We start from the raw sequence: 26,405 nt of genomic DNA on the forward strand, positions 1-26,405 counted from the left end.
AAAGGGAAAAAAAAGAGAGAGAAAAAAAAAAAGAAAAAAAGCCACTCGAGTAGGCTTTACCCTCGATGAGGGTGAAGGACACACAGCTCCGAAAACAGCTCTGAAACCTTCCCTGCGCTGATCTTAACTCTCCATCCGCTGATCTTAACATCCACCTCTCCCACAAGCGCACCTTTACAATCTGAAAAAAAGTCATTATTATAGATCCCTTTGCCTATTTTGACACAAAAACAACCGAAAGGCACAATCCGATTTCAGATACGAGGGGTAAAACCTTACTGCTGCTACACAACCCACAGGTCGCAAGGTGGGATTTGATTTAACCAGGCTTCTCTTTGCAACACTTCCAAATTTCCTAACTATGACCAAAAACATCAGATACCGAAGAAATCCTGTTTAAATTTATACCTCTGTAGGTTTGGTGGGGATTTTTTCCGCAGGCATAAATAAGAAAAATATCAGAACCAGAAATAAACGTATTTGACAATTTCAGTTTATAAGGAATTTGCTCTTGCTCGTACGCTTCGTTTTTATTTATAAATTTATCTGAAGAATATCTAGCTTGACCATGATAAAAATGTAGTAAACATGTTTGTATTATTTGCATAAACTCCTTTAAATATTGAATGCACTTGTCAAATGAATTTCCCAAAACACACTTCCATCATCTCATAAAATGCCACTTGCCATTCATAAGACCGATTTTTTTTTTTAATAGAAAATAACATTTATTTCTATGAAATGGAAACACAGAATTACCTGTTAGAAACAGCAAGAAGTTTGCTACATCGGAACAAGAAAGCAATTTTCTTGCAGATCACAAATGAAGGAGGCTTATTAAACCATCATACACCATTGGCGCCAGGGTCCTACGGACAGTTACAAATATATCTACTTTCCAATGTTATATACAGACCGCAACGTTTCTGGGGGCGGGAAGGAAAAGGTTTTCAATTTGACAATGTTTCATCTATATGCCTGGTAAGTATTACAATGCGCTGCCTAACCTTTAGCTTAACGTTAATACCGAGTTCACCTACGAGTTACATTAATAACTTAGATTTCCATTTTATAACATTATACACTTGCTAGTATACATATATATATATATGTATGTGTTTGTGGGAAAGGGCGCTCGCGTGTGTGCCCACCCCACGACGCGCCGAGGATATCCATGCTTATGGCCATAAGCAACAAAGAGCGACTCATGTCTGGACAATGAAAGTGCACCTTGATCACCTTAACACACCTACGCCCGTCCGCGCCGGGCTCCGCACGCAGCCCCCGCCTGCACGGGGGGAAAGAGAGAGCAAACCCCCGTGTCCGTCCGCCCGTGCCTACCTAGCTACCTCTACACAGACGAGCTTTAGGAAGCCGCTATTGCTTCTCGGGGGTGTTGTTGACCATGGGCCCGTAGAGCCCTCCGGAGTACACCTGCTCCTTGTGCACGGCCGAGCGCTCCCGCATCAGGTCGCTGAAGGCGTAGTCCACGGGCGGCCGGAACCCCAGCGTGGGCATCAGCCCGGCCGTGGAGTAGGGGGTCATGAAGGCCAGTCCCCGGCTGTGCGCCGAGTAGGCGAGGCGCAGCGGGTTCAGTCCCAGGTGCGTGCCCAGCGGGTAGGCGCCGGCCTCGGCCCCGAAGTGCGTGGCGTTGGGCTGCAGCGGGGAGAAGGCGGAGCGGCTGCCCAGCGTGCCGATGGCCGGGGCCATGGCGCCCGCGATCAGGGGCCGGTGGTGGGCGGCGGCGGCGGCGGCGGGGGTGGGCGGCAGGCCCTGCAAGGCGCCGTCCCGGGCCCAGCCCTCCTCGGGGCCCTTCTCCGGGCCGCGGTTGTTGAGGATCTGCTCGATGGCCTGTACCACGTCCCCGCCGCAGCCCTGCAGCACCAGCTCCAGCACGCTGCGCTTGTGCGCCGGGAAGACGCGCGTCAGGATGTCGATGGGAGTCCGCTGCCGGCCGCCGGCCGAGGGCGACGGGTCCTGCTCGTCCTTGTCCGCCTCGGAGCCCGAGTCCGAGCCCAGCGGGCTGATGGAGCCCGGGCTCTCCTCCCCCTCCTTCGGGCCCTTGGAGACGGGGGAGCTCAGGAAGGACTCGCCGTCCCCGTTCTCCGAGCCCGAGCCGTGGCGAGCGTCTGGGGAGGAGGTGCCGGGTACGGACTCGCCGTCCGGGGAAAGGGGCTTCCCGCCCGCCTGCTGCGGGGTGACGGCGCGGCTCGGCAGCAGCGTCTTGGGGAACAGCTCGAACTTCTGCATCTTGGACTCTGCGGGCCGGGGGGGCAGAAGGAAGAGACACCGTCAGTGGGGCTGCCCCGCGGAGCGCCCCGGCCGTCGGCGGGACCCCCGCCCGCAGCTCCGCGCCCCGCTCGTGTCCCGTCCCCCCATCACCCCCGACCGAGGGCTCGCAGCGCGTCCTTACCTGAGGCGCCGGCGCCTCCCTCGCCGCCGGCCCCGGCGCAGACGGAGCCGAACACCTCGTAGGCGGGCCGGGGCGGGATGATGCCGTTGGCGGCCGCCAGCGCCAGCCCCTCGGCCGTGCCGTAGAGCAGCTGCAGCTCCCGGGCCTCGTTCTCCTCCTGCGCCTGCTGCCGGCGCAGCGCCACCTGAGCGGCCATGACGCGCTGCCGCTCGGCGATCAGGGTGCACTTGGCGCACATGCAGTCCTTCCAGCGGCAGTACCGCTTGTGGCCCTTCAGCGCCGACACCACGCCGTGGTTGCGGCACCGGGCGCACTTGGGCGTCCGCGGGTACTTCTCGGCCGCCCGCAGCAGCAGCGGCGGCGCCCGCAGCAAGCTCCCGGCCACGCTCACCGGCAGCGTGGCCGCCGCCGCCGCCGCCGCGGCCGCCACCGAGCTGGGGGGCACCGGGGGGGGCGCGGCGGGCACGCTGGGCAGCTCCGAGCGCAGCTCCATCCCGGCCAGCCCGCCCCGAGAGAGCGGCCCCCCCTCCCCGGCCTCCCCCAAAGCGACGCGGGGCGGGGGAGCCCCTGCGCCGCACCCGCGCCCGGGCGCGGAGAGGCTCCCGTCGCCTTCAAGCGCAATCACGAGTGGGGGGCGCGCAGAGCCCCGGGAGCGGGCATGCAAACCCCAGCGCCCGTCCCCTCGCCTCGCCCGACGCCCCCGTCCCCCCGCGGCGGGGTTCAACTGAGGAGGGGCCCGTCGGGAGCCGTTCCGCGCCCTCCTCCCCTCCGCGCCCGAAAAGCAAAGCTAACACAAGAAAATCCGAGAAAACTTAGATCACTCTCGCCTCCGTGCTCTCGGTGCGCGTCTGGCGGGGCAGCACCAAGTTCATCGCGCCAGGCTCAGAGCCGAGCTCTCCCGTCCGCGCTCACGGTGCCACCCGAGCTGCCCGCTAAGCTCCGATCCCCCGTCCCCCTGCAACTGCGGCCACAGACTAGCAGCGTCCCTCCAAAGAACAATCCGGCACCTTCAACGACAGGATCCCTCGCGAGGCTAAAATCCAGCAGAGAATAGCGGGAAAAATAAAAATAAAAAAATCGCCCCGTCTGTCGAGCAGCACCTCCGCAGATGGGCGGAGGAGCCGCGGCGAGCCCGGAGCGGCGGGCGGGCCGGGCCGGGCGCGGAGCCCCCCGGGAGGCGGCGCGGGCCTGGCGGAGCGGAGCGGAGCGGAGAAGAGCGGAGGAGAAGGAGCGGAGGGAGCGGAGGGAGCGGAGGGAGCGGAGCGCTGCCCGCCCGCCGCCACTCGCGCTATTGTTGCGGCCCGCGTTGCCATTAGGCAACATTGGACAACAATGTGGCGCCTGCCATTGGCCAGGGCCCGCGCGCGCCGCGCTGATTGGCCGCGCCGCGCCCGCCGCGCCCGCGGAGCGCCGGGAGCGCCCGGGGGCAGCGCGGGGACCGCGGGGGCGCGCCTGGAGCCCGGCACCCCGGCCCGCACCGAGCGCGGCTGCTTTAATTCATCGGTAACAACGGCACTTGCCAAGCGCTTGGGCTGTTTTCCCTGGGTGTTACTTGTCGTAAGGGGAGGGGGGAATATGCTGCGCAAGGTGACAATTCAATTTGTGGTGTCTCCCCTCCCCTTGGAGATTTTGTTTTATGATAGTACGTAACGACGCCTCTCTCCTTCCTTCCTTCCTTCCTTCCTTCCTTCCTTCCTTCCTTCCTTCCTTCCTTCCTTCCTTCCTTCCTTCCTTCCTTCCTTCCTTCCTTCCTTCCTTCCTTCCTTCCTTCCTTCCTTCCTTCCTTCCTTCCTTCCTTCCTTCCTTCCTTCCTTCCTTCCTTCCTTCCTTCCTTCCTTCCTTCCTTCCTTCCTTCCTTCCTTCCTTCCCTCCTTCCTTCCTTCCTTCCTTCCCTCCTTCCTTCCCTCCTTCCTTCCCTCCTTCCCTCCTTCCTTTCCCCTCTCTCTCCTCATGGGTCAATGTCCGGGTGCTGCCGCGGCAGGAGAAGCAAGGTGAGTATGATTTTCCATCCTTTCTCTGCCCTTTAGGCTGGGGGAGCCCTGCCCGCCCCTCGCTCCCCAGAAAGTAAAGTTGGTTCTTCCTTTCTCCTGCCAGCTGTTTGCGCGACTACGTGTTCAACAGGCGCCTTCCCCGCGGGGACAACACACCCGAGGGACTGATTTTGGAGGAGGAGGAGGAGGCTGCGGGCTGGTTACTGTATATTAACCCCGGAGCTTTTGTTTTAGCATCGGCCGCCCGGGTTTGACGTCACCTTGGCGGGCAGCGGGAGGAGGCAGCGCTCGGTGGGAAATAACGCGCTCCGCTTTCCCCAGGGCTCTGCCTCTCTTTCCCACGAGGGATCTGCGTCCTCCTCGGCACTTTCTGAAGTTGTTTTTTTTTTTACACACGAGTCCTTGCCCGTAGCGGGGCCCCTCTGCCGGTGTTCGGGGCCTCCTCCCGCCGCTCAGCATCCCCACCTGCGCTGCCCCGCCGGTAGCGGGACCGGGCGGTGCCCCGGGAGCTGCGGGCCCAGAGCCGGGAAGGGGGAAAGCCACAGAGCTGCTCGGGACCGCGGGACAGGACACTGCAGGACACGCACTCCCCTTGGTCACTCTCCTTCCGTGGGTGCGAAAAGCGCAATTGCAGAGCCCTCCAAATTTTCAATATTTTTGTTACACTTACATCCGTCTTTTTCCTTTCTTTTTTTTTTTTTGCTCTTTCCTCCCCGATTTTCTGCGGGTGCAGCTGCTGCCCGCTCCTCGTGATTTAGGTGTTATAACACCTTTATTTATTACAGCAGCCAAGTCAAAATATCCGAATTAATTTTATTCGCAACCACTAATTTTATTCTCCGGGGAGTATTATTTAAACCATCTGATTTAATTGAGAATTCGTAGAACTCGATCAGAGCTAATAAGAAACATTTAAAGCGTTGCTTTATGTTTGTTTAACATAGAGAAAATGTTCTCCCTTTTTCCTCGCAGTTTTGTTTGGGGTTGCTGTGAGGTTTTTTTCGGCAAATACCTTCCCTTTGCCCCCCGAGGCAGCGCACCAACAACAACAACACAGGACGGGTTACGCCGATTTCCCCCATTCCCTTGTCTTTCAGCTCTGACTTCAATTAAAGGGCTGGGTTATCCTTTCCGTTTATGGCGGTTTAAAACTATCTATTTGTGAAAAAACATGGGGAAAAAAAAAAAACCAACAAAAAAAAATAAAACAAAATATAAACAAAACAAAAACAAAACAAAAAAAACCCCAACCCAGCCCAAGAGTGGGTCAGTAATCAGCCAGTGAAACGCGGTGGTTTCTGTTGGGAGCCTCAGGCTTTCAGTAACATGGCAAAGGCGGTGATGAAGTTGCAGCACGCAAGGTGCAGCATCTCTGTGCCCAGGCCCTTTCCTGCGCTCCGGCCCCGCTCACTGTGACACTGTGACAGAGCTGGGCTGCGCTGCCCCAGCGCCGGGCACCAAAACGCCCAGTGCCTGTTTCTGCTGCTCGCCCAGAGCCAGCAGAGGACACCCCCTCTCCCGAAACACTGAGCCGTGTGCTGGTTTTAAACCTTACACTCACCGTCAATCCGACATCGTAATAAAAGGAGTTTATTAAATAAAAATTTTAACATTGCAAGAATATGTAACGCAACTCCGGGGCTCAGCGAGTTCTGAGGACGTTTGTCCGAATCTCCCCCGGTTTCAGGGTCCCTGGGCCGTTTCCCATCCCCCGGGCCCGCAGCAGCCCCGGCAGCGCCCGGAGGCGAAGCCGCCGCTCCCGGCCGGGCTCGCTCCTGACCCGGAGCCGAGGCCTCTCCTCCGGCTCGGCACCCTGCTCCGGGCTCAGCGAGACTCTGCCTCGCCGCTCTCCGGGAGGAAAGCGGCTGCAGGGGCCGCTTCCAACCGGGACCCAGCCATTCCTGTGTTGCTCTTCTCTTACGCGGTGCGTTTAGAAAAGGAGAGCCCGGAATCACGCTTCTCACCGGTTTGACATTTTAACAATAATAATAATAATAATAATAATTTCTCCCCTGTCCATATTTTCCTTTGAAAACTTTCGCTGTGAAATATGCGTGAAAATGCGCACGTTTCACAGATTTATTCAAACCAAGCCCCCCTGAGCTGGGAGCTCGCCCGGAGCAGCAGAGGCGCGGCCGGGACGCGCCGTGGGCTCGGGGCTCTCTCCAGCTCCGTCCCGGCTGCCGGAGCCCAGCGAGTGTGTGAGAACGGACGGGAGGCAGCGGCGAGCTGGATGCTGCTCTCCCGCCACCCCTCCCTTCTCCTTCCCTTCTCTCCTACTGCAATTCATTTCTGTTTGACGAGGCACAATAAAATCTTCTTGTACATCCCCGCTCCCGTGTCTTTCTGGGGGAGGGATGTTTGTTTTAGGCACGCACGGAGCAGCCGCGCTCCCGCTGCCCGGGCGGGACATAGAAAGAGAAATTCATTTCTCCAAACCCGATGAAACGCGACTTTAAAGCCCCCGGGACTGGTGTCGCTCCCAGCTTGGCTCTGGGAGCAGCTCCCAGCGTCATTCCACGAGAGGAGCTCAGGCTTGGACGCAGCTCCCGCAGGAGCAGCCGGGCTGGCACCGGGAGCGGGGCGGGTGCCCTGCCCGGGCCGGGCACGGAACGCTCCGACCTCGGGGCCACCGGGGCTAAAGGGTGCTAGGGGGACCCCCACCACGGTCAGGACAGCCCGCGCCCTCCAGATGCGTGGAAGTCGATTTTATTTCGTTGCAGGGATGCCCAGAGACGCCGCGTTTCGTTGCGCGGTGCCCCGGGTGCTGCTCGATTATCCCCGCTGCGCGTTTGCCTCGGGCAGCGTCCAGAAACGCACCAGGGCCCAGCGCTCACGGCCGGGTCAGCCCGCTAAAACACGACATTCAACGCTAATTTAATATATTTATTCTGAAGAAGCCCCGATTTCTCCGGTGTTTCCTTCTCTCCTCACTCCCCTTGTTTCTCCTAAAGGTTTCCCTTGTGCGGCTGCTCCCGTTCCCAAGTTCGAGAGGGCTGCAGCGACGGTGCTGCTGCAGCTTCCCCCAGTTGCAGTAGTAAAATCTTAATTAAAAAGCGCCCGGCTATTGGCTGCCATGCGGGGGAAGGGACACGCACGCCCGCAGGCAGCGCAGCCCTCGGAAGCATCCCAGAGAAATATAGTTCTTGATTAGTGTATTTTCATCTCGTTCTTAGCGGAAGACAGTTTGTAAGTACCTGCTAATGTTAGTGCTCTTTAAGGTTTCAATTGTTCTAGGGGGTTTGCCATTGACTTTTTCATTATTTACCTACTGAATCAAAGTAAGCAAATGCCATCTGTTTCCCTGCTGCTATCATCTTCACTTTTAATTATCCGCCCAGCCGCCTAATAGAGATGATATTAAACTAAATCTTTTTGACATTAAAAGTAATTATCCCCAAACCAATATTACAAGAATGAAAATTACCACCACCACTACCCCCCCTTCAAGAAAAAGGCACATTCCTCCTAGCCCAGGCAATCTCTTCAGATCCGGAGCGAGGAAAGGGAGACGGAACTCCCGTTAGCCCGGACTTCTCAAGTATTTGAAACATTATTAACTCGATTTCCCGGCTCCCAGTGGGGGAGGAAAAAGCGACAAGGGGGAAAGATTTGTGGAAGGAAATAAGGGAAATTCGGGGCTCCTCTCCTCCCGCAGCCCGGGAACCCGCACCGGGGCTTCGGCGGGGCCGGGGCTGCCGGACCCCTCGGGATCCGCCGGCAGCTTCCCAACCCAACCCAACCCCAGTCCCGGCTTTTGGGGAAGGGCGCATCCCACAGACACAAACACGCGGCCCTCGAAGGCTTCGCATCACCCATCCCGCGGCTCCGGCCGTGCGGGGACGGTCACGGGAGGGACCCTGGGATCGGGGCCCGTGGCCGTGAGGGGCACGGCGGGTCCTCCGACAGATGGCCGGCGGCTGAATTATCTCCGCAGAGTCATTTCGCCTACTCTGAGACTTCTCCGCCATTTCTCCTCCGACTCGCTTTAATACGAGCCCGGAGCCGCGTCCCCCATTTCCTTTAATACGTGCTAAACTGAGCTAATTTTAATTGCATGTTTCAACTTTGCTAATTAAATAGAGTGGTCTAATTAAAAGTGACTAGGGAACAGTTTTAATTCAACCCTCTACTTTTTTAACAATCCATTATGCAACAAATCCAGGGGTAAGCCCTCCCTTTAAAAAAGCTACAGATGATTGAGTTTTTACACCTTTTTACACGCTCACAATGGGGAGACTTGACCCAACATATGTAGCGGCGGGGCCGAGCCCCCCCGGTTCCCCGGCGGGGCATCGCGACCGAGCCGCCTCGCTGCTGCTGCCCCGCCCGGGCGCCGCCGGACCCGGGGGCTGCCCGGGGCCTCCCCGCTGCAAGTGCGGAGACGATTAGCCCGGCAGAGGTTAGAGTAGCACATCCCCAGGACAGCGGAGCAGGATTTGGGAAAATCGGGCTCTTTACACGCTTCATCTCTTCACCAAGTGCTCATTAGGTTGTTAACCTCTGGTTCACATGAAAGGCGCATGTGATGAATCCCCTCCCGAACAAATGGGCGCATCCCCCTTCAGGCACCGAACAAAGCCCTTAAAATAACTGCACAAGAAAGCCTTTAGTTGTTACTCTAAAATTTCTTTTCTCTGGGAGCTTGCGCCCATCCACACACACGCACACCGGCGCACAGAAAGAGGAAAATAAGCTCACGCACGCAAAAATCCATCCATCACCCCTCCTCCCCCGTGTGCTGGAGCTAAAAATTAAAAATCCGTGGTCTGTCCCCAGGGCCTTCGGCGCTGGCTGATGTCCCCCGGGTTTGGCTGAGGCTCGGGCTGGGGCTTCCCAAGCGAGTGGAAGGAAACCTTAATCGCTCCAGCGGGGCGGGCGGGGGAGCATCCTCTGCCTGAGCAGGGGAAAGCCACGCGTCCGGGCAGGGGACAGCGCTCTGCGGGGACACGGGGGTGTGGGGTGCCCACGGCGGCCCCCAGCTCTGCCCTGCCCTTCTTCCACCCGCGAGCTGAGCGGATCCTCAGCCAGGAGGGCGCGGGCAGGAGTTCCCCTCGCCGGCCGGGGGATGCGGCAGGAGATCGGAGCAAGCCGGGACCGACTCCGCCGCTCGGGGCCCGCTGCCCACGGAGGGCCGGGGAGCCGGGCCCGGCTCCGCATTCCCACCGCTCGCCTGTGGATTTGGGGCTCTTTAAGACCTTTTGCTTTTCTCTCCCTCCCTCCTTCTCCCTCTCCCCTTTTATTTCCCAGCCCCTCGGGCATGGATTAAAGTGACAGACAATTCCCCCCCTCCCGCACCTTATTGATGGTTAAATGCGCTCTGAGTTAATGCGCGGGAAGCGCCCAGGGCGGGGGGGCTGTCCCGGGCCGGGCCCGGCCGGTGCCGCCGCTGTGGCCCCGCTCGGGCGCGCGGGCGGGCGGGCGGTGCGCGGGCGCGGAGGCTCCGCGGGGACGCGCGCGCGTGCCGCAGCCCGCCGGCAGCCGCGGGGACACGCGCGGGCCCCGCCGGGAGCACGCGGGTACCGCGGGGGCGGCGGCCCCGAGCCGGGACGGCCCCGCTCGGCTAATTTAGCGCAGGGCGCTCCGAGAGGTTCATTAAAGGGGCTCTTGTCAGCTCCCTAACGATGCGAGAGCTTTTTAATTATATTTTATATTCCCCTACCCGTCTCCTAACTTCAAACACATGGTAAAAAGGATTTGCTGTTTTGTTTCAGGTAAAACCTAATGATTAAAATTCAGACCCCGTCCCATGCATCTGCTTCGCCTTTGCCAAATGAATTGAAGGGAGAGAGAAAAGCGATTTCATTGAGATCACAGATGGGGTGCAGGTTTTTGGAAGAAATTTGAGAAACACCATTGTCCAGAATCAAAACTCTATGTCTTGCCCCACAAAGGGGGCTGCTTTAAGCCCCTCAACTTCTATGGGGCTTGTTTTTTAAACTTTAAGTGTTCCGCACAATAAGCTGCCACTAAAATGTCACAACCACTCTAATTCCAAGTGTGTCTCACTGCAAAGGGTGCAGAAAAATGAAGGGAGCAAAGGCAAGGAGTGTAATTAAAAACCCTGGAGCTCCCTCCTGCCTGCTGGGGCCCGGCGAGGGAAATGCCCCCGCCCGTGGCAGCGGCACCGACACCCCGAGGTGCGGGACCGGCCCCGCTCCCGCATCTGCCCGGCCGCAGCCCGGCCCGGCGCATCGCGGCGCTTCCACACTTCGGAGGCGAAATTTTTTCATTAGCCGAAAGCAGAAGATTAATCCTTTTATTTTTATTCATGATCATGACAACCCGGGTCGGATTTGCCAGAGGATTCCCCCCCCCCGCTTCAATGTTTATTGCCCCGGGAGCTCAGGAGCAGAACAATCCTGACGGAACGCGATAGATAAACAGTCTCTTATCGTTAGAGACACATCGAGGGCTTTGCGGAGGGGCGGGCGACAGCGTCATCCAAAACCTCACGCACTTGGGGCAAAAAATGATTCTTGTATTCTTTTTCCAGTTGACACTCGGTATTTTAAGGGACTCTTACACAAACACAGACTTCTTTCAAGTTACTGATGGACCATCCGCAATCTCCCAGGGCACCGTCCAGCCCGGGCCGGTGCCCTCAGCCCCGCGGGGCGATGCCCGAGTACGCGGCTCCATTTGTTTGGTTGGTTGGCTGTTTGTTCGTGGCTTGTTGGGGTTTTTTTCCCCCCGGGAATGCCCAAAATTTTCCTTGCGCGCCCCTCGCCCAGCGCCGGGCTGAGCGGCCCCGCCCGCGGGGGAAGGCGCGGCACCGAGCGCTTCCCTCTCTTCTGCCTTGGCTTTAATAATTTCTAAATAATTTCTAAATGATTGTGGGTGCGGGCAGAGCCGGGCCGGGTGCGGAGGGAGCGAAGGGAAGGGAGACCCGCGGGGGCGGCTCCGCGGCCGCCGCAGGCTCCGGTGCCCGGGAATTCTGCAGGCGCCCCGGGAATTCTGCAGGTGCCCCGGGAATTCTGCAGGTGCCCGGGTATTGCGGAGGTGCCACGGGAATTCTGCAGGTGCCCGGGAATTCTGCAGGTGCCCCGAGAATTCCGCCCCGACGGCTCCGTCCCGCCCGGGGGAGGCCGAGGGGCGGCTCCGGTCCGGCCGGTGCCGGGACCGGCCCGGGAGGCGCCTCCGCCCCATCCCGCTCCATCGCCCCATCCCGCTCCATCGCCCATCCCGCTCCATCGCCCATCCCGCTCCATCGCCCATCCCGCTCCATCGCCCATCCCGCTCCATCGCCCCATCCCGCTCCATCGCCCATCCCGCTCCATCGCCCGGGCAGCGGCGGCAGCGAGGGGCGAAGGCGCGGGGGACCCGCACCAAGGCGGGCATCGCTCCTTTGGGGTTTCTGCTTGCTCATTCGGTTTGGTTTTCCCGCGTCAGACGATGCTGCAACAGCCACACAATGTCCGACTCACCTTCGTCTAAACCTTGAGGAAGTGTATTTCAGCAACGGAGTGCTCTCTGCAAACCGCAGGTTCTAAAAAATATCTCCCCCTACTTTCTTCATTACAACCACAAAATTATAAATTATTTTGTTCTTCGGCATCAGCGAGTTTAGAGCTGTCATTGAAAAAATTCCTTCTCCATTGCCACTAGTTTGGAGATGCTTTCCCTTACGCATCAGTCTTAATTAATTAGGACACATTAAACAGGCCTACGGAAAATGAAAAATATTCCTAAAGTACACATCAGAATAATTTTTAAGCTCCTAAAATGGCTGCAACAGAACGGGGGTTTTCAAATACACAACAAATGAGGTCTACCTGTAAATTTAGAAAAGGCAAGATCATGAGTAGGATGCCATAATTACAAGGTACAAAATACTTATCAGTGATAGGAACTGACTCTAACGGAGACTGTGACAGAGATTAAATAAAGCATAGAGGGAAATAAAATGTTAGAAACTACATTCTTAGGTGAATGAAAACATACTTATATTCAGTACTTTACAAAATGACAATAATTCTTTAAAATCACCCAAATAGCGCTACCCCTTTCAATGAAAACTGCATAAAAAGGAAGATAACAGAAAGAAATTAAAGTCACAGGAAAAGACTAAGATTGTAACCAAAACTTTTTGAAGACACTCTCTTAGATCCTCAGAGTACACATGTATCTGACTATAAAAGACTACAGAATGCCCACAAGAAGCAGTTGGGTCATGTGAACCAGCACATTCAGGGATGTAATAGGAAGACAGACTCAAAGTAGGAAACTAAAAAGAAAACCAGAAAATCCATGGAAATTTAACTTTTGGAAGACACAAATCCTGAATTAAACAACCGACAGACTGCAAGGAACAACTACCAAAAATGTAAAGGATTATTGAAAATATGTGGAATAGGAAACCTGCCAGAAGATATTTTTATGGTGTAAAAGACTCCTTTTATTAAAAATAGAAACAACTAAGCTAGTAATTTGTAGAGGCATTTACTACAGTGGAAACTTATTTTCCTGAGTTAAAAAAAAAAAAAAAAAAGTAACATTATCGGAAATTTGATGGCTGGAAGCAGAAATCAACAAATTTTCACAGTGAGAGGATTCCAGCCATGTCCCCAAGAACCTGTGAGGGAACCCGTGCTATTCCTGGTACTCAGACACCAGTACCTGGAGAAAGGGATCAGTGGTGATTGATATTTATTGGTGCTGCTACCAATAAATAACACAAACCCACTCAAGGTGAGTGGATGGAAAGGGAACAGCCACGAGCTGTGGAATCCTGGGGAACACTGGATTCCACAAAGGAAAGGAAACTCACTGGTACTAAGCACAAAATAACAATTCTGTTAACCAGCAGTTCTGTAATCACAGGAAGTAATGAAACCTCCTCCTCTAACCAGCAGTTGAGTGACATTTTAATTGAATTATATTAAGGCTGCAGTGTGACTTCAGTCTTTATTACACAGAAGAATCCACAGAGGAAAGCCCTGGCTAAGGAGTGGATTCTCTGCTATCTAATGAGACATTAAAACCCTTTGAAACTTTTAGGGTGCTTTTAGGGCCAGGAGTGACTCCCAAGAGCTGGATCTGGAGTGAGCCTTGCCTTCACTGCACACACTCAAGGGACCTTTCATCTGCCTTCTCATTTCCTGAATTCTGGGATGCTGACTTTGATTTAAGGAAATTTTAGACAGCCAAACCTTTATAGCAATAAATATGCTTGAAATAATAATAATAAAAAAAACGTAAAAACAAAAGGATGTAAAATGCAAAGGTAGTAATAAGATATTTAAAAAATATTTCAAGGAGCCTGACCAAATTCATCCTATATACATCAGCAGTGCTGTCAGGGGGAGCAGCCTTGCCTTCCTCTTCCTCTCATCCTCACTGACTCCCACCAGTGAGCTGCATCAGCCTCAAAACTGCTCCAGGAAAAAAAAAAGGTCACTTTTTAATTAGTTTGCCTGGTTCCAGTGCAAGGTGGGGGCAGAGATGGCTCTGCTGGCAGAAGTATACATCTATATCAGACTAAATTGAGTACAAAACTGCCTGGATCCTGACACATTCAGTGCTAAACTTGGTATTCTTCCACCTTTGTCATCTGTTGGGGGAATAGTTTCAGGTAGAGAGCAATCTCTCATGCTGTGTACACACAATATACAGTAATTTGATATAGTAATGACCCATCCAGAAAAAAAAAAAATTAAAGCTACTGCAGTTGCCTTCTCTTTTATACAAACAGAGTAATAAAACTAGACTCAGGTGCAGAATCAACATCCAGTTTCTACTCTCAGCTCTTTTGTTCAAAAAGACCAATGGCTGCAATCAACATCCACTGTCAAGGGCTGGGTTTCCTCACCCCAGGCAAGCACACACAGCTGCCAGCCTGAAGATGATTTTCACCCTCCCTCTCAAGGACCTTAAAGGAATTCTGTATTTTGGCAGTCAGACAGCTTTGCTAGTGGGCAACACACACATTAAAAGTAGCTGTGCTATGGTGCTATGGTGGTGTTGAAGCAGACTGGGGAACGTCCAGAACAGGAACTTGTCTCTCCTCAGGCCCTCACAATATTGGAAAAACCAAAGTGTGAATTAAAATCAGTGAAAATTCTCTGGAGGAGGCCACCATCACTGTTTCCAAATAAAAATGCATCCTCTGCTTTGTCAAATGGTGGAAAGTCTTGGTGAGAGCTGAGAGCCCCCAGAAGCAGGGCAGAAGAAGGAGGAATGGCACACACACACGACATCTCCACCCTCAGCATTTCTGACTGAGAGCTCCAAGCAGGTTCTGGTTCTGCCTGGTAGTGACTCTCCTTGTGTAGAGACACCCACTGATGTGCTTTGTGCCTGCTATGGAAGCTGTTCTAAGGCACTGAAATCTTATGCATTTTTAGGGAGCCTGGACACAAGGCCGGCATAATGAAACACTTCAGTCCTGTGACTGGGATATTGTAATTTGATTTTTCCTACATAAGGAAGAGTGAAATCATATAACTGTTTAGTAGAAATATTGCTGCAATTGAAAATTTATTTTAAGTTTCTAATGTCACTGAGTAGGTACAGCTTATGAAAGCCAAAGTCCTCTTCTGCTACATTAAAAAGGACAGACAGACCCCCCAGCACAGCTCCATCAGAAACACCCTCAGCACTGCCCCTGAGCTGAAGGGTGCACATGTAGAGAGTGCAGAGCAAACACTGTGCTCTGCATGGTCTCTAATAATGATTTCAAACACCACTGTCAGAAAGTTTCTCCCAAAACCAGAGTGTGCCCCACCTTCACCCCACGAGCCACGGACGCCGACGCATCGCACGGGATTCCTTTCAGCAACAGTAATTCCCTAAGACTTAAAACTAATGCATTAAACACCTTAATGGTAATCCATTAATGTGAAGAACCTGAAGATAAAAAGGCAGAATCAGGGATGTGCTCTGTAGCAATGGTGTTACAGTTCTAGGGTAATACTGAATTACAAAATTCGAGTGACTAGAGGATTATCCATGCCAGCAGAGCGTGTGAAGTGAATACCAGGAGAGCAGAAAATGATGGCATAGAATATTAATATTTCTACACAGGGATTGGTTTATGCTGATGATGTGATTCAGAAAGGTGACTCGACATGGTTGCTTCTTGAAATCAGGCCCAAAGTATTTAAGGACCAAAATCATGAACGTTTTATTTAAAGAGCGATACACTTGTTTACGTTGTGGCAGAATGATCCCTGTATACTGATCTCAAAATCTTTATATCAGAGGGAAGTAATGCCACCACTTTGAACACTTCCAGTTAATTATCACTAGAACATTTTGATAATGACAGTGTATTTTGCAATATGAACAAAATGAGGGAAAAAATAATGGAGTTTAGAAGAAAAAAAAAAAAAAAGCCAAACAACCCTGGGAGCACTGACTTCAACAAGTTCAACAAATATTCAAGCCACATTTAATAACTTTATAAAACTAGTATCAAAGTAAAGAATATATAGTCAAAATACAGAAATCAAGTTGAGTGAGAGAAAACAGCCAGATGAGATCAAACAGAAGTTAAACAGAACAGATTAATATAAACCAGTTAGCTGAAAGGTCGCTTTGCTTCGTGAAGCACTATTTCAGCAACTCCTTTCCTCAACAGCCAGCTTAGAAGGAAAAAAAAAAAGAAGATATGCATCACTTTAAAATCCTGCTGTATGTTTACTGTGATTGTTTGTAGAAACAGCATCACCCCAATTTGCAACCCATGTTAATTTCTTATTTAATAAACGCAGTGGAATTTTTTTTTGGGGGTAAGAAAACGAAAGTTCAGGATGAAGCGTCTGCATTCAGCTTTCCATTACACATACATTTATCATTCTATTGGCTAGGAATTCTTTTATTTGTGAACTGCAAATTATTAGGATTTGCTTACACTTCTAAACCTTTTGTTTGTCATAGATACTTCACTTCTAAAAGTGTCTGGTGTAGCACTCACTAATTACAGAATTATAAAAGGTAGAATAAGGCTTTGCCCGCTCAGAAATTCGCATTTTTGGTAAAGGTAACAATATGTCAGCATCACTAACATCTTAATAATAGGCATACATTTAATTTTATATCACCATCCTTCCAAAGAGAAAAAGAAAGACTAAAAGATGTGTGCAACTGGTTTTAGCTTAGTATAAAATTTTCAAATCAGAACTCATTCAGCTACAATAAACACTATGAATTACGTATAAACACAGATGGAAAACAATGTGCCAGGCTTTAAATGGAAAAAAAAATAGTTTAGCAGATGATGATCCTGTAGTGCTATTGTGCACTGTCCTGCAAGCCCCAAGATAAAAGAAAAACAAACAAAAAAAAAGGGGTGAAAAAATAAAAAAAAAAAAAAAAAGGAGAAGAAAAACCCCCAAATAAACCAGTTTTGATGCAGGTTTGGCATCAACTGCACATTATGGTCTTAGCCTCAGTATGCTCATTCTGTGGTTGAGAAATTTAGAGTACCAGATTTTTCCATGTCAGGTAGCAGGTAGCTGGTGCATACATTTCAGACAAGAGAAGTACGATTTCTTTAATTTGAGATGGGATTAATAATGTATTGTTAATATGTCCAAAGTGTGCAACAATAAGGCAGATTTCTTATTACACCACCCCTTAAAATACCCATTGTTTGATGAACCAAACAAGGTGCTTTAAACCAGCAGAGTAATAGGAGACGAGCAAGTGCCAGAATGAAGAAAAACTGCTAGAATGGGAACTGCCCTTTCTTTCACAAGGAGAAATAAAGAACTTTTGTATCTGGTATTTGAAAGGTTTTTAACAGCTGATATTCAATATCAGCTGATTCCTGAAGTGTTGGCAAGATACCAGGTTTCTGGTACTGGCCATGTCTAATGTTATTTAAATATTCACATCATGCAATAAGCAGTTTCACACTGCAATGTAATGGAAAATACTTCCTAAACTGAATTGGAACTGAGACCCAAAGCAGAACCAGTAAATAAATATCTCGCATATATGTCAAACTATATTCTCCAAACAAAACCTTACATCTTATCAAAGAAGTCAGAAAGTACTAACAAAAATTATATGCTTTCTACTATAATACTGTTAAATTTCCATGGCTGAGAATGTCCCATTAATTTTTTTTCTGCCTTTTTAAATTAGTTGACAAAGTAGAAATTCAAACACAGAAATAAAATGCATATATATGAGAGCACTGGCTCAGTGAGATATCAAATATACAGCATTCTAGTGTCAAAAGTACAGGCAGAAATGTCCAAGATTTCTTGGTGAAAAAGGGGCATTTGAGGAGTAAAAATTCTACTTAACAATCACTCACATTTTAACAGTGCATTAATTATAACAAAAGCTGAATGATAAGTGAGCAACAGAATCATAATGTTCAGTGTTCATAGCAGAACTTTATCCTCTGCTCATTTATGAGAGGTTGGAAACATATACTCATGTATGTGAAACTTTAAGTAGCTATTTTTGTTGGTTTTTTTTTTTTTTTTTCAATTTTTCAGGATTCTTGCAAGAGGCAAACTTGTGACATGGAATTGAGCTGGATGTCAGTACAAGGTGGTGCTCAGAGAAGTCTTCCTCTCGATGCTGTGCCTCTGGCTTATCAAAGGATGATTAGTCCTACAATCTTGTTTGATCTATTCTTTTGCCTCTAGGAAAAGGGTTTCTTGAGGATACAGTTTTACCTCCAGTAATGATTTATTTGGATCCAGCTGGGTCACCTGTAAACACATGAACACAAAGATATGTGTAAGTAGACTTTTGGATTGTTTATCTTCACAGTGCAGACTTTTACTGGGAGGATTTTTGAGTCTCTCCATCAATGACAACTGAAGCAGTGAGTATTATTTTTCAGGATGCAGATCAAGAAATATATATTGTGTTTTCTGCTGTTGTTACAAGTATTCTTTGATACTAACAATGAACAGAATAATAAAAAACCAGAATCCCTGACATTAATTTCAAGAAGGTCTGGCTCTCTATCATAAACTTATGCATTAATCTATTTTTGTCAAAGTTCAGAACTTTTGGGAGGTTTACTAGAACACATGAACTGAAATGAAAAATAAAACTGCACTCCTAGATAATCATCCCAAAATTTCAGTCAAACTGATGGTGCAAGCAGCATAGCCAAACCAACAGGGTCTCTCAATTGAAAAGGGAAATTTTATTTTCCTTCTCCCTTTCTTGCTCCAAGTCATGTGCTGGAATACCCAGCTTTCACTCACTTCAATGCTTTTCCAGACACCCAGGCTGGGATAAAACTGTTTAATTGTGTGGTTATTACACAATATATTTACTTATATAGACAAATTAATGACAACAAGTGCCCCAGTGTCCTGACATTCAAGTTTACAAGCCAATGCTGTGACATCCTTCAGAATACTGCAAAGCTTCATGGAGAAAGATGAACCATTTTCTGAAATATTTCCCTTCTATTTTTAAACTTATTTTCCCTGGTAATTCTGTTTTGGTTTATTTTGCTGTGTGAGCACACCAGTTACCAGAAGTCTGCTTGTGAATAATAGATTATTAGTTTTATACCATAGGTATAAATGTAGATGCATGCCAATAAGCATTTTTTCCAAAGTTAAATGTGTTTCATCTATGTCACAACATGTCACTGCTTTCTAAAACTGTTTTGAGAAAACATTAAGGGTCTAGCACATGAAATGCTATGAATTAGTAAGAAATGTTTGTGTAATTTTCTAAAAAGTCTAATTTACTAATCCTGTTACCTATTAACAAATAGGTAACATTTGTTATTTGTTTACCTATTAACAAATAGGTAACCCAAAACCCAAACAGATGCATTATTTTTATTCCCAAAGCAGGAACATATTTTCTTAAACTTCATGTACCATGGTGAGCTCCTGCTAAATGCCTGAAGAGAAAAATAATTTACAAAAACCAGAGTCAATTTTAGATTCCTATTATCTACAGTCCAATTATGCATTCCTGCACAGATGCTTGCTTGAATTATTGAAAGGTTATTATCTACGAAAGCAAACCTGTTATGTAAAAAACAGCCAAAGTAGTGCATTTAAGTTTGTGATTACAGAAGTATGCTAATTAAGTATCTTGTAGCATTTTTTAATGTTTTGGTATTCTGCTACAGTCTGTTACTGAGCAGGGAGTGAGGTAAAGAGGGGTCTGTGCAATTCACAGCTTCTGAGGCATTGGGCACCTGAGAGAAGCAATTTTCCCTCTTTTCAGTACAAGCCCGTATTAATTCAGACATCTCTCTTTTCAAATCCTGCAACCATTTTGTTGGGGTTTTTAATTTGCTTTTTTTATTTTGCAATAAAAGGCAAGAAAGTCATAAAATGTCTCTTTTGCACTTGGAAAAAAAATCTCCAGAGTATGCCTGGGCACTGAACACAACCTTCCAGGCTGTGACCAGATGGAAATGTGTTATTCACTTTGTGTTATTCACTTGAGCATAATTCAAGATACATGTCCTAGGCTAAGGTTTGCAAACTTCAAGTGTCTTAAATAACAACAACACAGGATGTTCCTTCCTCAGTGAGAAGGGTCCTGGGAGCCTTCTGGAGTACCTGCAGCACAAGGACTGTGCAGCTTTTCACCATAATTTCAGTGTGCTGCTTAATTCACTGAGGGACAGCAGAGTTTGCAAATGTTTACACCATTACCCAATTAACTAACAATATGGCTCCTACATCTGTCAACAAACAAAGCTGTTGTTGCTTTGTTTTAGCTCCTTGGCATTTTCTGTTCATATGGGTCGCCATTGTACTTAATTATCACACCACAACCCTTCTGCAGCTTCTACTTTGTTATTTGTGGCTTGTAAATATGTTGTTTACTACGAAGGATAGAAGTCTTATTAGTGAACACACCTCCTAGCAAAAGAAATGGCTTCTCTTGTAAATATATGAAGTATAAGACGTAAGATGCATTCTAACTTAGAGTATTTTAAAGCAGAATTAGAAACCAAAGAATGATCTATAACAGAGATCAAAAGAAAGACCTGCAGCCTGCAAATATGTGTTCAGGGTAGTGTTCTACTGAATCTCATTCACTTAAATTTGTGTGCATTATTTAAAAATGGAAAGTACAGAATGCCTTTAAATGTGTATCTGTGTGCCCTGTTTCATTACCATTAGTATAAATTCTGGAGCCCACAGAGCTGACACCCCTTGGCTCTGATGCCATTGCATGATGCTCTTTCCAAAACAGCCCTGCACATGATATAACTTACACTGTCCCAAAGCCCTGCACCTTTATTAGTTGAAGATTTATTCTATGTTGTTAGAAATTACCCAGAAAACCATTGAAGTATGCTTAGATATTGAGTCTGATTTCATCTGTTCAACCTTTGTGGCAGAATTAATACTTCCTTGATTAAGGTTCAAAATTCACCTTCAGCATTAGTTAAAGCATTAACAAATGCTAAAGGTACATTTTAATCTGTATCTTCAAGTCCTACAAGAACTGACTTTCTACCAGGCATAAGCACACACTCTAGGAGTCACCTCATGCATCACACTGTGAAACCAGCTGAATGTATTTTCCAAATCTTTTGTGGGTTTGCTAATGCCTAATACTTAATATTATAATGGAACATGAACTAAAACCCGTTGAAAAGAGACTGTAAAGCGTTCCAAGTTTGTCTGGTGAGGAGGGTGGCAGAGGAGGGACTCAGTGTCCAGAAGCAGAGCGTGTAACACAAGTGACAGCAAAATTACTGACATTCGAGCTCACAGAACCCTGTACAATTCCATGCAGGTGCATTCAGGGCTGCCCCAAAGCCCTCGACACAGAGAGTGCCCCAGGAGATTTTATCTTTAGGCAAATGGCTTTCTGTGCAAACCTGAACACTCCCCTCCCTTCAGCAAATATTCCCTCCAGCAACATGACCAGAGGTGCCACAGGACTTCATTTCTGCCACATTAGATCTTGCCATTGAGCTGCTTTCACTGAAATAGGTCCAAGCTGATAAACAAAACTATGGATTCAGTTTTATTCCAACTATGGATTCAGTTTTATGGGACCTTAGGTTTTGGTGCACTGGAGCTATGGCTTCATCTTTTAAAGAGCCTGTTACACAACCAATGTTGGTTTGGTGCCAGGGAGGTTATCATCTAAGCATTTGTTTGAGTGAATTCTGTGGTGATTATTCCAAGTAAGCACTAGCAAGCTGAAGTACTTCTGTGCCACTCAGAAGTTCAAATTATTTATGACTCTGCAGGGCACAAGGTAGTGATGTTAACTCTTATACTCCTCCTATAAGAATGTAGTAGCTGCTTACACTTCATTTACTTCATTCTGAGTAAATTAATTGGGTTTTTAGATAAACCAAAAATGAAAACTAATGCTAGTTTAAACAGCATTTTAATACATTTTTATAGCAAAGTCTTTTTCCTTCTAGAATAACATGTGAGTTATTTCTGTCTTCACCTTTGCTGACCTATCTGTTCTATTACACACTCACATCCTGAGCAGCTGTACTTTTACCACTTACAAGGTGTGGTTCCTTACCCTCCCTTAACTCTGCGGGGAAAAGATAAACACAAAAAAAATGGCTTAATGCCCAGGAAGGTAATTTAAAAATAAAGAATCAAATACACAATTATTATGACACTTACACAAGCAGTAAATATCACACCCTTCACCTTTCTCTCCACCCTAGGACAAGGATCTGATTCCCGAGCAGCACAGCCTCTATACCACTTACACACGCATGAATACATTTAATGAATCTAACGGACAAAGAGTTCTTTTACTCTCTTTTCTAATCCTCCTAAAGTATAAATGCAATAGAAATCACTTAAAGGCACACCTGGTAAAGTACCAGATCTGTTTAAAAAACTATATTTTCAGAGTGACACACAAACAAATACAGTGAATCCTTTCTACCTATTGAAATATCTCTGGGTTACACAGATAATACGCTCAACTTGAGCAACAAACAAAAGTAGAGTTACTTTATAGAAATATATGCAATTAGATTGGGCTTAGTTGAATAAACTTGGAGATAATTTACATCTGAATTGAAGAAAGCCGTCACAAACAAGGAAAAATATGTCATAGTAAAAGACTTGTAGCCTCGACCCAAATACAAAGCTTTAATCCAATACATCACACTGACTCTTATTTTTCTCAAGAGGTTTTCCCAAAACGTATTTTAGATTAAGCATATTTAAAAACACATTTACTAAGCAAAGTAGAAGCTTTTGATAAACCAGAAAATTGTGATGCTGTATCCTCTCCTTGGAGCATGGTTCCCATTTTTCCCTTGGAAAGCCATGCAGTGCTCTGAGATGCAGCCTTGACACAGAGTCTAAGTTTTCATTGCCTTAACATAATTTATATTTAAAAAAAAAATTGCTGCATAGATTTTAATCAGTGAAGGCTGATTAGCCTCTCTTGCACTACTTGACAGTAAATTAAGACAGCAACTGTCTTCTCCCCTGTTTCCTAAAACACTACACATAATGACAGGGTGGTACAAACAACAAGGATAAGACCAAACTTGCTGCTGCTATATTTGTATAGTGGCACCTGGACTATCTGCTGCTTTTTAAAAGTTCTAAATGAAAATCCAATTTTTCAGCTGGAATAAATACCTCATATTTGCAAAACAAAACAAACAAACAAACAAACAAAAAAAAAAAACAAAGCAAAAAACAAAAAAAAAAAAACACCAAAAAAAACACCTTAAAAAGTAAAAGCTTAAAAACAAAGGGGTTTTAAGCAATGCTACAAAAATGAATTGCTTTTTTTTGTCAAAACTAAATAAAGCCCGAATATTAATGATGTTTTTAAAAATACCAGATTTTTACCTTAATCCTTTTTAACAGTGAGTAATGAAAATAATACATAACTGTAGTTTATCTACTTTCCAACAAAAGGCCTTGGGAAGGGCTGTATACCCCTGAGGCAGTTCTATGCCTCTTTTAAGCCAAGGACCAGAAATTTTGTTTAGTGATCAGTACTTGCCCAAAATATGGCCAAAATATATCCAGTTACCAACATCACTGAACATTTGTTTTACAGTACTTTTCAAGAACTAATCTCACTTTAAAAAATCACTATAAGAAGGCTGCATCTCCCTCTAGCCCATCAAAGAGCTAATTTTCAACGACAACCGAGCCGCTCTTTCATTTTGGCAGAAGTGCAAACACAAAAGTATTTCAATTAAGAAAAGCCTCTCTGAATAATGTGACTTTTATTGTTGTGGTGCTAATGGTGCTGAAGTATTACACAAGCTGCCTTGAGAGCCAAAAGATGGAGCTGGAGTCAGTCAGGAGTCACATGAAGGTCCTGACCTGACAGTAATGGTCCCACAGTGGCCACAACTCCAAGGCTGGAGGAATTCAGGCTTTGAGGAAGAGGGAGGTGCTGTAAAGCTCTCCTCAGATTTTCTGCTTTCTTCCCTTCCTTTCTTCTAGTTTGAAATCTTTGATTTCTTTAGGAATTCTCTGTGCAGTTTCTCAGAAAAAGAGAAGCTGACAGAAAACCCTGGACCTTGTCTTTTCCTGACAAAGCACCTGCAGGAAGAGGAGATCCACTACCTTTTCCCTCATGTTGTTTACCTTCATTTTTATTGTTGAGTAGAGAAAGTTTAAGTATTGGCATTTACAGATGAGAGCATTTGTATATTACGCATCCTTTCTGCTGTGCCAGAGAGCAAAACAGTCCATTACTTGTGGGCACTGCTGCCTGTGCGTTTATAGTGAATTAACAATTATTCATGTATTTAATAATTCTCAAATGCACTAGCTACACAGAAACGAGATGATGACATCCCCAGAAATACTACAGCTTTCACTCTGGAGATCAATGAAGAGCTGAAAGGAAGCAAACAGCCACATCCTCTGGAAGTTGGAAAACATATAAATACATTTAGTGCTCCAAATGAACTGTAAGAACTTTGCTTTGCATACATCCCAGAGGGGAATGGATGGGAACACAGCCACTCACAGAAGAATGACCCAGGTTTGGATTCATGTGCACTTAATTATAATTGCATGAAAGAACAATCCAAAAGGATTTTTATCACCAGTTCAAAGGATTAAGATGTTCAGATATCACAATGATATCTACAGTATAACATTGTGATTGGTAGATAGGCAAATGGAATAAAGAGAGTGCCTAGGAGTGCTTTGGTGATTTAGCCTGATGCATTACTTATGCAATTACCAAAACAGCAGGAGATCATTAAATTTTCTGGTAACCAGACACAGCAGTCTTAGTATCATACCAGTACAAAGGCTCTCTATTGGTATTTTATAATTTCATTTTCTTCCTACATGGGTCCAAAAAGTCCACAAAATGGATATTAAACATGAATTCTGGAGTAAAAGTACAAAATATCTTAGCCCAGTTTATTCTGGAAAAGGTTATATGCAAGAGCAAAGCTCTACAGCTTAACTAAGGCATCGTCCTGGGAACAGTAATGTGCCTCCCCTGCAATAAATGTTTTGTAAAATGGGGCAGTGCTGAATAAAAGAGCACTTTGGGTGTGAGGGATGTGCACTGAAGGGCTCTTGGGTGGAATACATGAATGCCATGGTTGGCATTAGTCACTGGGCTAACTAATGAGGATGATTCACCGAGAGCATTCAGCACTGGCTGACTCCAGTGAGCCCTGAGTAAAAGAGCTCATCTGAAATGCACACCTATTTCCTGAAACTGGTTAAACAGTTCCTGTACTCAAACAGAGCTGCTGTGAGAGATCAGAAACTATATTGATCTACAGAATGCAATTCTGCTTCTTTTCTTACATCTGTGAGATGAGATCTCCCTTCAGCGACTTGATACAAGAAGGGCTTTAATCCTTCACTTTGGATCAGTTACTAAAGTAAAGACACTGGGTCTGAAAAAAACACATCAAGTCTGTCTTTCTTGGAAGAAAACATGGTGAAAAATCTTTCTGCAATATTTACAGAATTTTTTACTACCTATATGAAAATTATATTTCCACAAAAGTAAACATCATGCTTCAAGAAGCAAAATATACTCAATGTTCTCTCAGGTGCTGTGACTGAATTAACCAGAGTAAGAATGTTACCTACTCCCTTTTTTAGGTGCTGACCAAAAGACTGTGATACTGTTCTTTGTGAGCAAAAAACTTGGTAAAAGGAGGAAAATCTGGGAGCTACAAATGCTTCAGTGTCCTTTCCTCTCACACTCTTGGTTAATCTTTCAATCCCTCCACTGTTACAAGTCATCAGGAAGAACAGTCAGAAACCAGGCTTCAAAAGAGGCATGGGAATATGCCAGTCTGGAATGGCCAATTTGCTTAGGCAACTTCTCAGTGTCTTAACTAAACCAAACCTAACTGCTTGGATAAATAAAATAACAACAGATCTTGAAAGGAGAGGAAAGACAAGGGCAGGTAGTATTGACTTAAGGAAAGCTGTAAATGATAGGAGGAAGGACATCTACCTTTGTAGGTGGCTGTGGCCTTGGGCAAACTAGATCAGAGTAAGCACATGACATCACTGGCCAGAAAAATTTAAATTATTTGAATTAAAAGAGATGACTACTACTTGGTGTAGCAGGAAAGATAAATATCAGTAACTGAAACAACTGGAAAAATTACAGGCATCACATGGAATTCTCAAAATTTTTTTAATCTATCAGAAAAAAAAAATTCATCTGAAATCCTCTTCTGCTATAAAACAGATATTCAAGCTACTTTCCTGATTACATGAAATTACTAAAAATACTATAGGGTGTAGCTGTGACACTGCACAAATCCTTTATCTCAATAACATCCTTTATCTCTTTCTTCCAATTTCTATCAAGATCATGACTAGGGGGAAGAATGTTAAAAGTCAAAGATGGTCCTGGACATTAAACTCTTTCATTAAGTATTTATTTAGAAAGTTTAAACACTCCCTAATGAGTTTAAAAGCAAGTTATCTGAAGGCAGTAGTTTGCACAGGGTGAAATTCAGAACAATCCTTACAAAGAACAGCTGCCAGAACTCATACACAAAATTGTCAAACTGCCTGGCTTAACAATATAAGGACCATGCTCCAACATCACCTTTGTGAGAACATCAAAGGACAATTCCC

The 26,405-nt window shown here is 47.0% G+C and overlaps 2 protein-coding genes across 4 annotated transcripts in view; both read right to left on the reverse strand.

The window, feature by feature from the left end:
• Positions 1 to 372: 372 nt before the first annotated feature.
• On the reverse strand, positions 373 to 2,906 carry DMRTA2 (DMRT like family A2). Its single transcript, XM_063165182.1, has 2 exons — positions 2,414 to 2,906; positions 373 to 2,258 (listed from the first exon to the last, which is right to left on the reverse strand). The coding sequence occupies exons 1-2, from the start codon at positions 2,904 to 2,906 to the stop codon at positions 1,378 to 1,380; spliced, it is 1,374 nt and encodes a 457-aa protein (XP_063021252.1). The 3' UTR covers positions 373 to 1,377.
• A 12,873-nt stretch (positions 2,907 to 15,779) lies between these two features.
• Positions 15,780 to 26,405, reverse strand: part of FAF1 (Fas associated factor 1) — a 149,678-nt gene continuing 139,052 nt past the window's right edge. For all 3 annotated transcript variants that reach the window (XM_063166089.1, XM_063166090.1, XM_063166091.1), the window contains one exon: positions 15,780 to 18,077. In XM_063166089.1, coding sequence (XP_063022159.1) covers positions 17,994 to 18,077 — 84 coding nt within the window. In that variant the 3' untranslated portion in view covers positions 15,780 to 17,993. The remainder of the gene's footprint in view (positions 18,078 to 26,405) is intronic.

Source organism: Melospiza melodia, chromosome 11 (genome assembly GCF_035770615.1).
Source record: "Melospiza melodia melodia isolate bMelMel2 chromosome 11, bMelMel2.pri, whole genome shotgun sequence".
In the NCBI taxonomy this organism is placed as follows: domain Eukaryota; kingdom Metazoa; phylum Chordata; class Aves; order Passeriformes; family Passerellidae; genus Melospiza; species Melospiza melodia.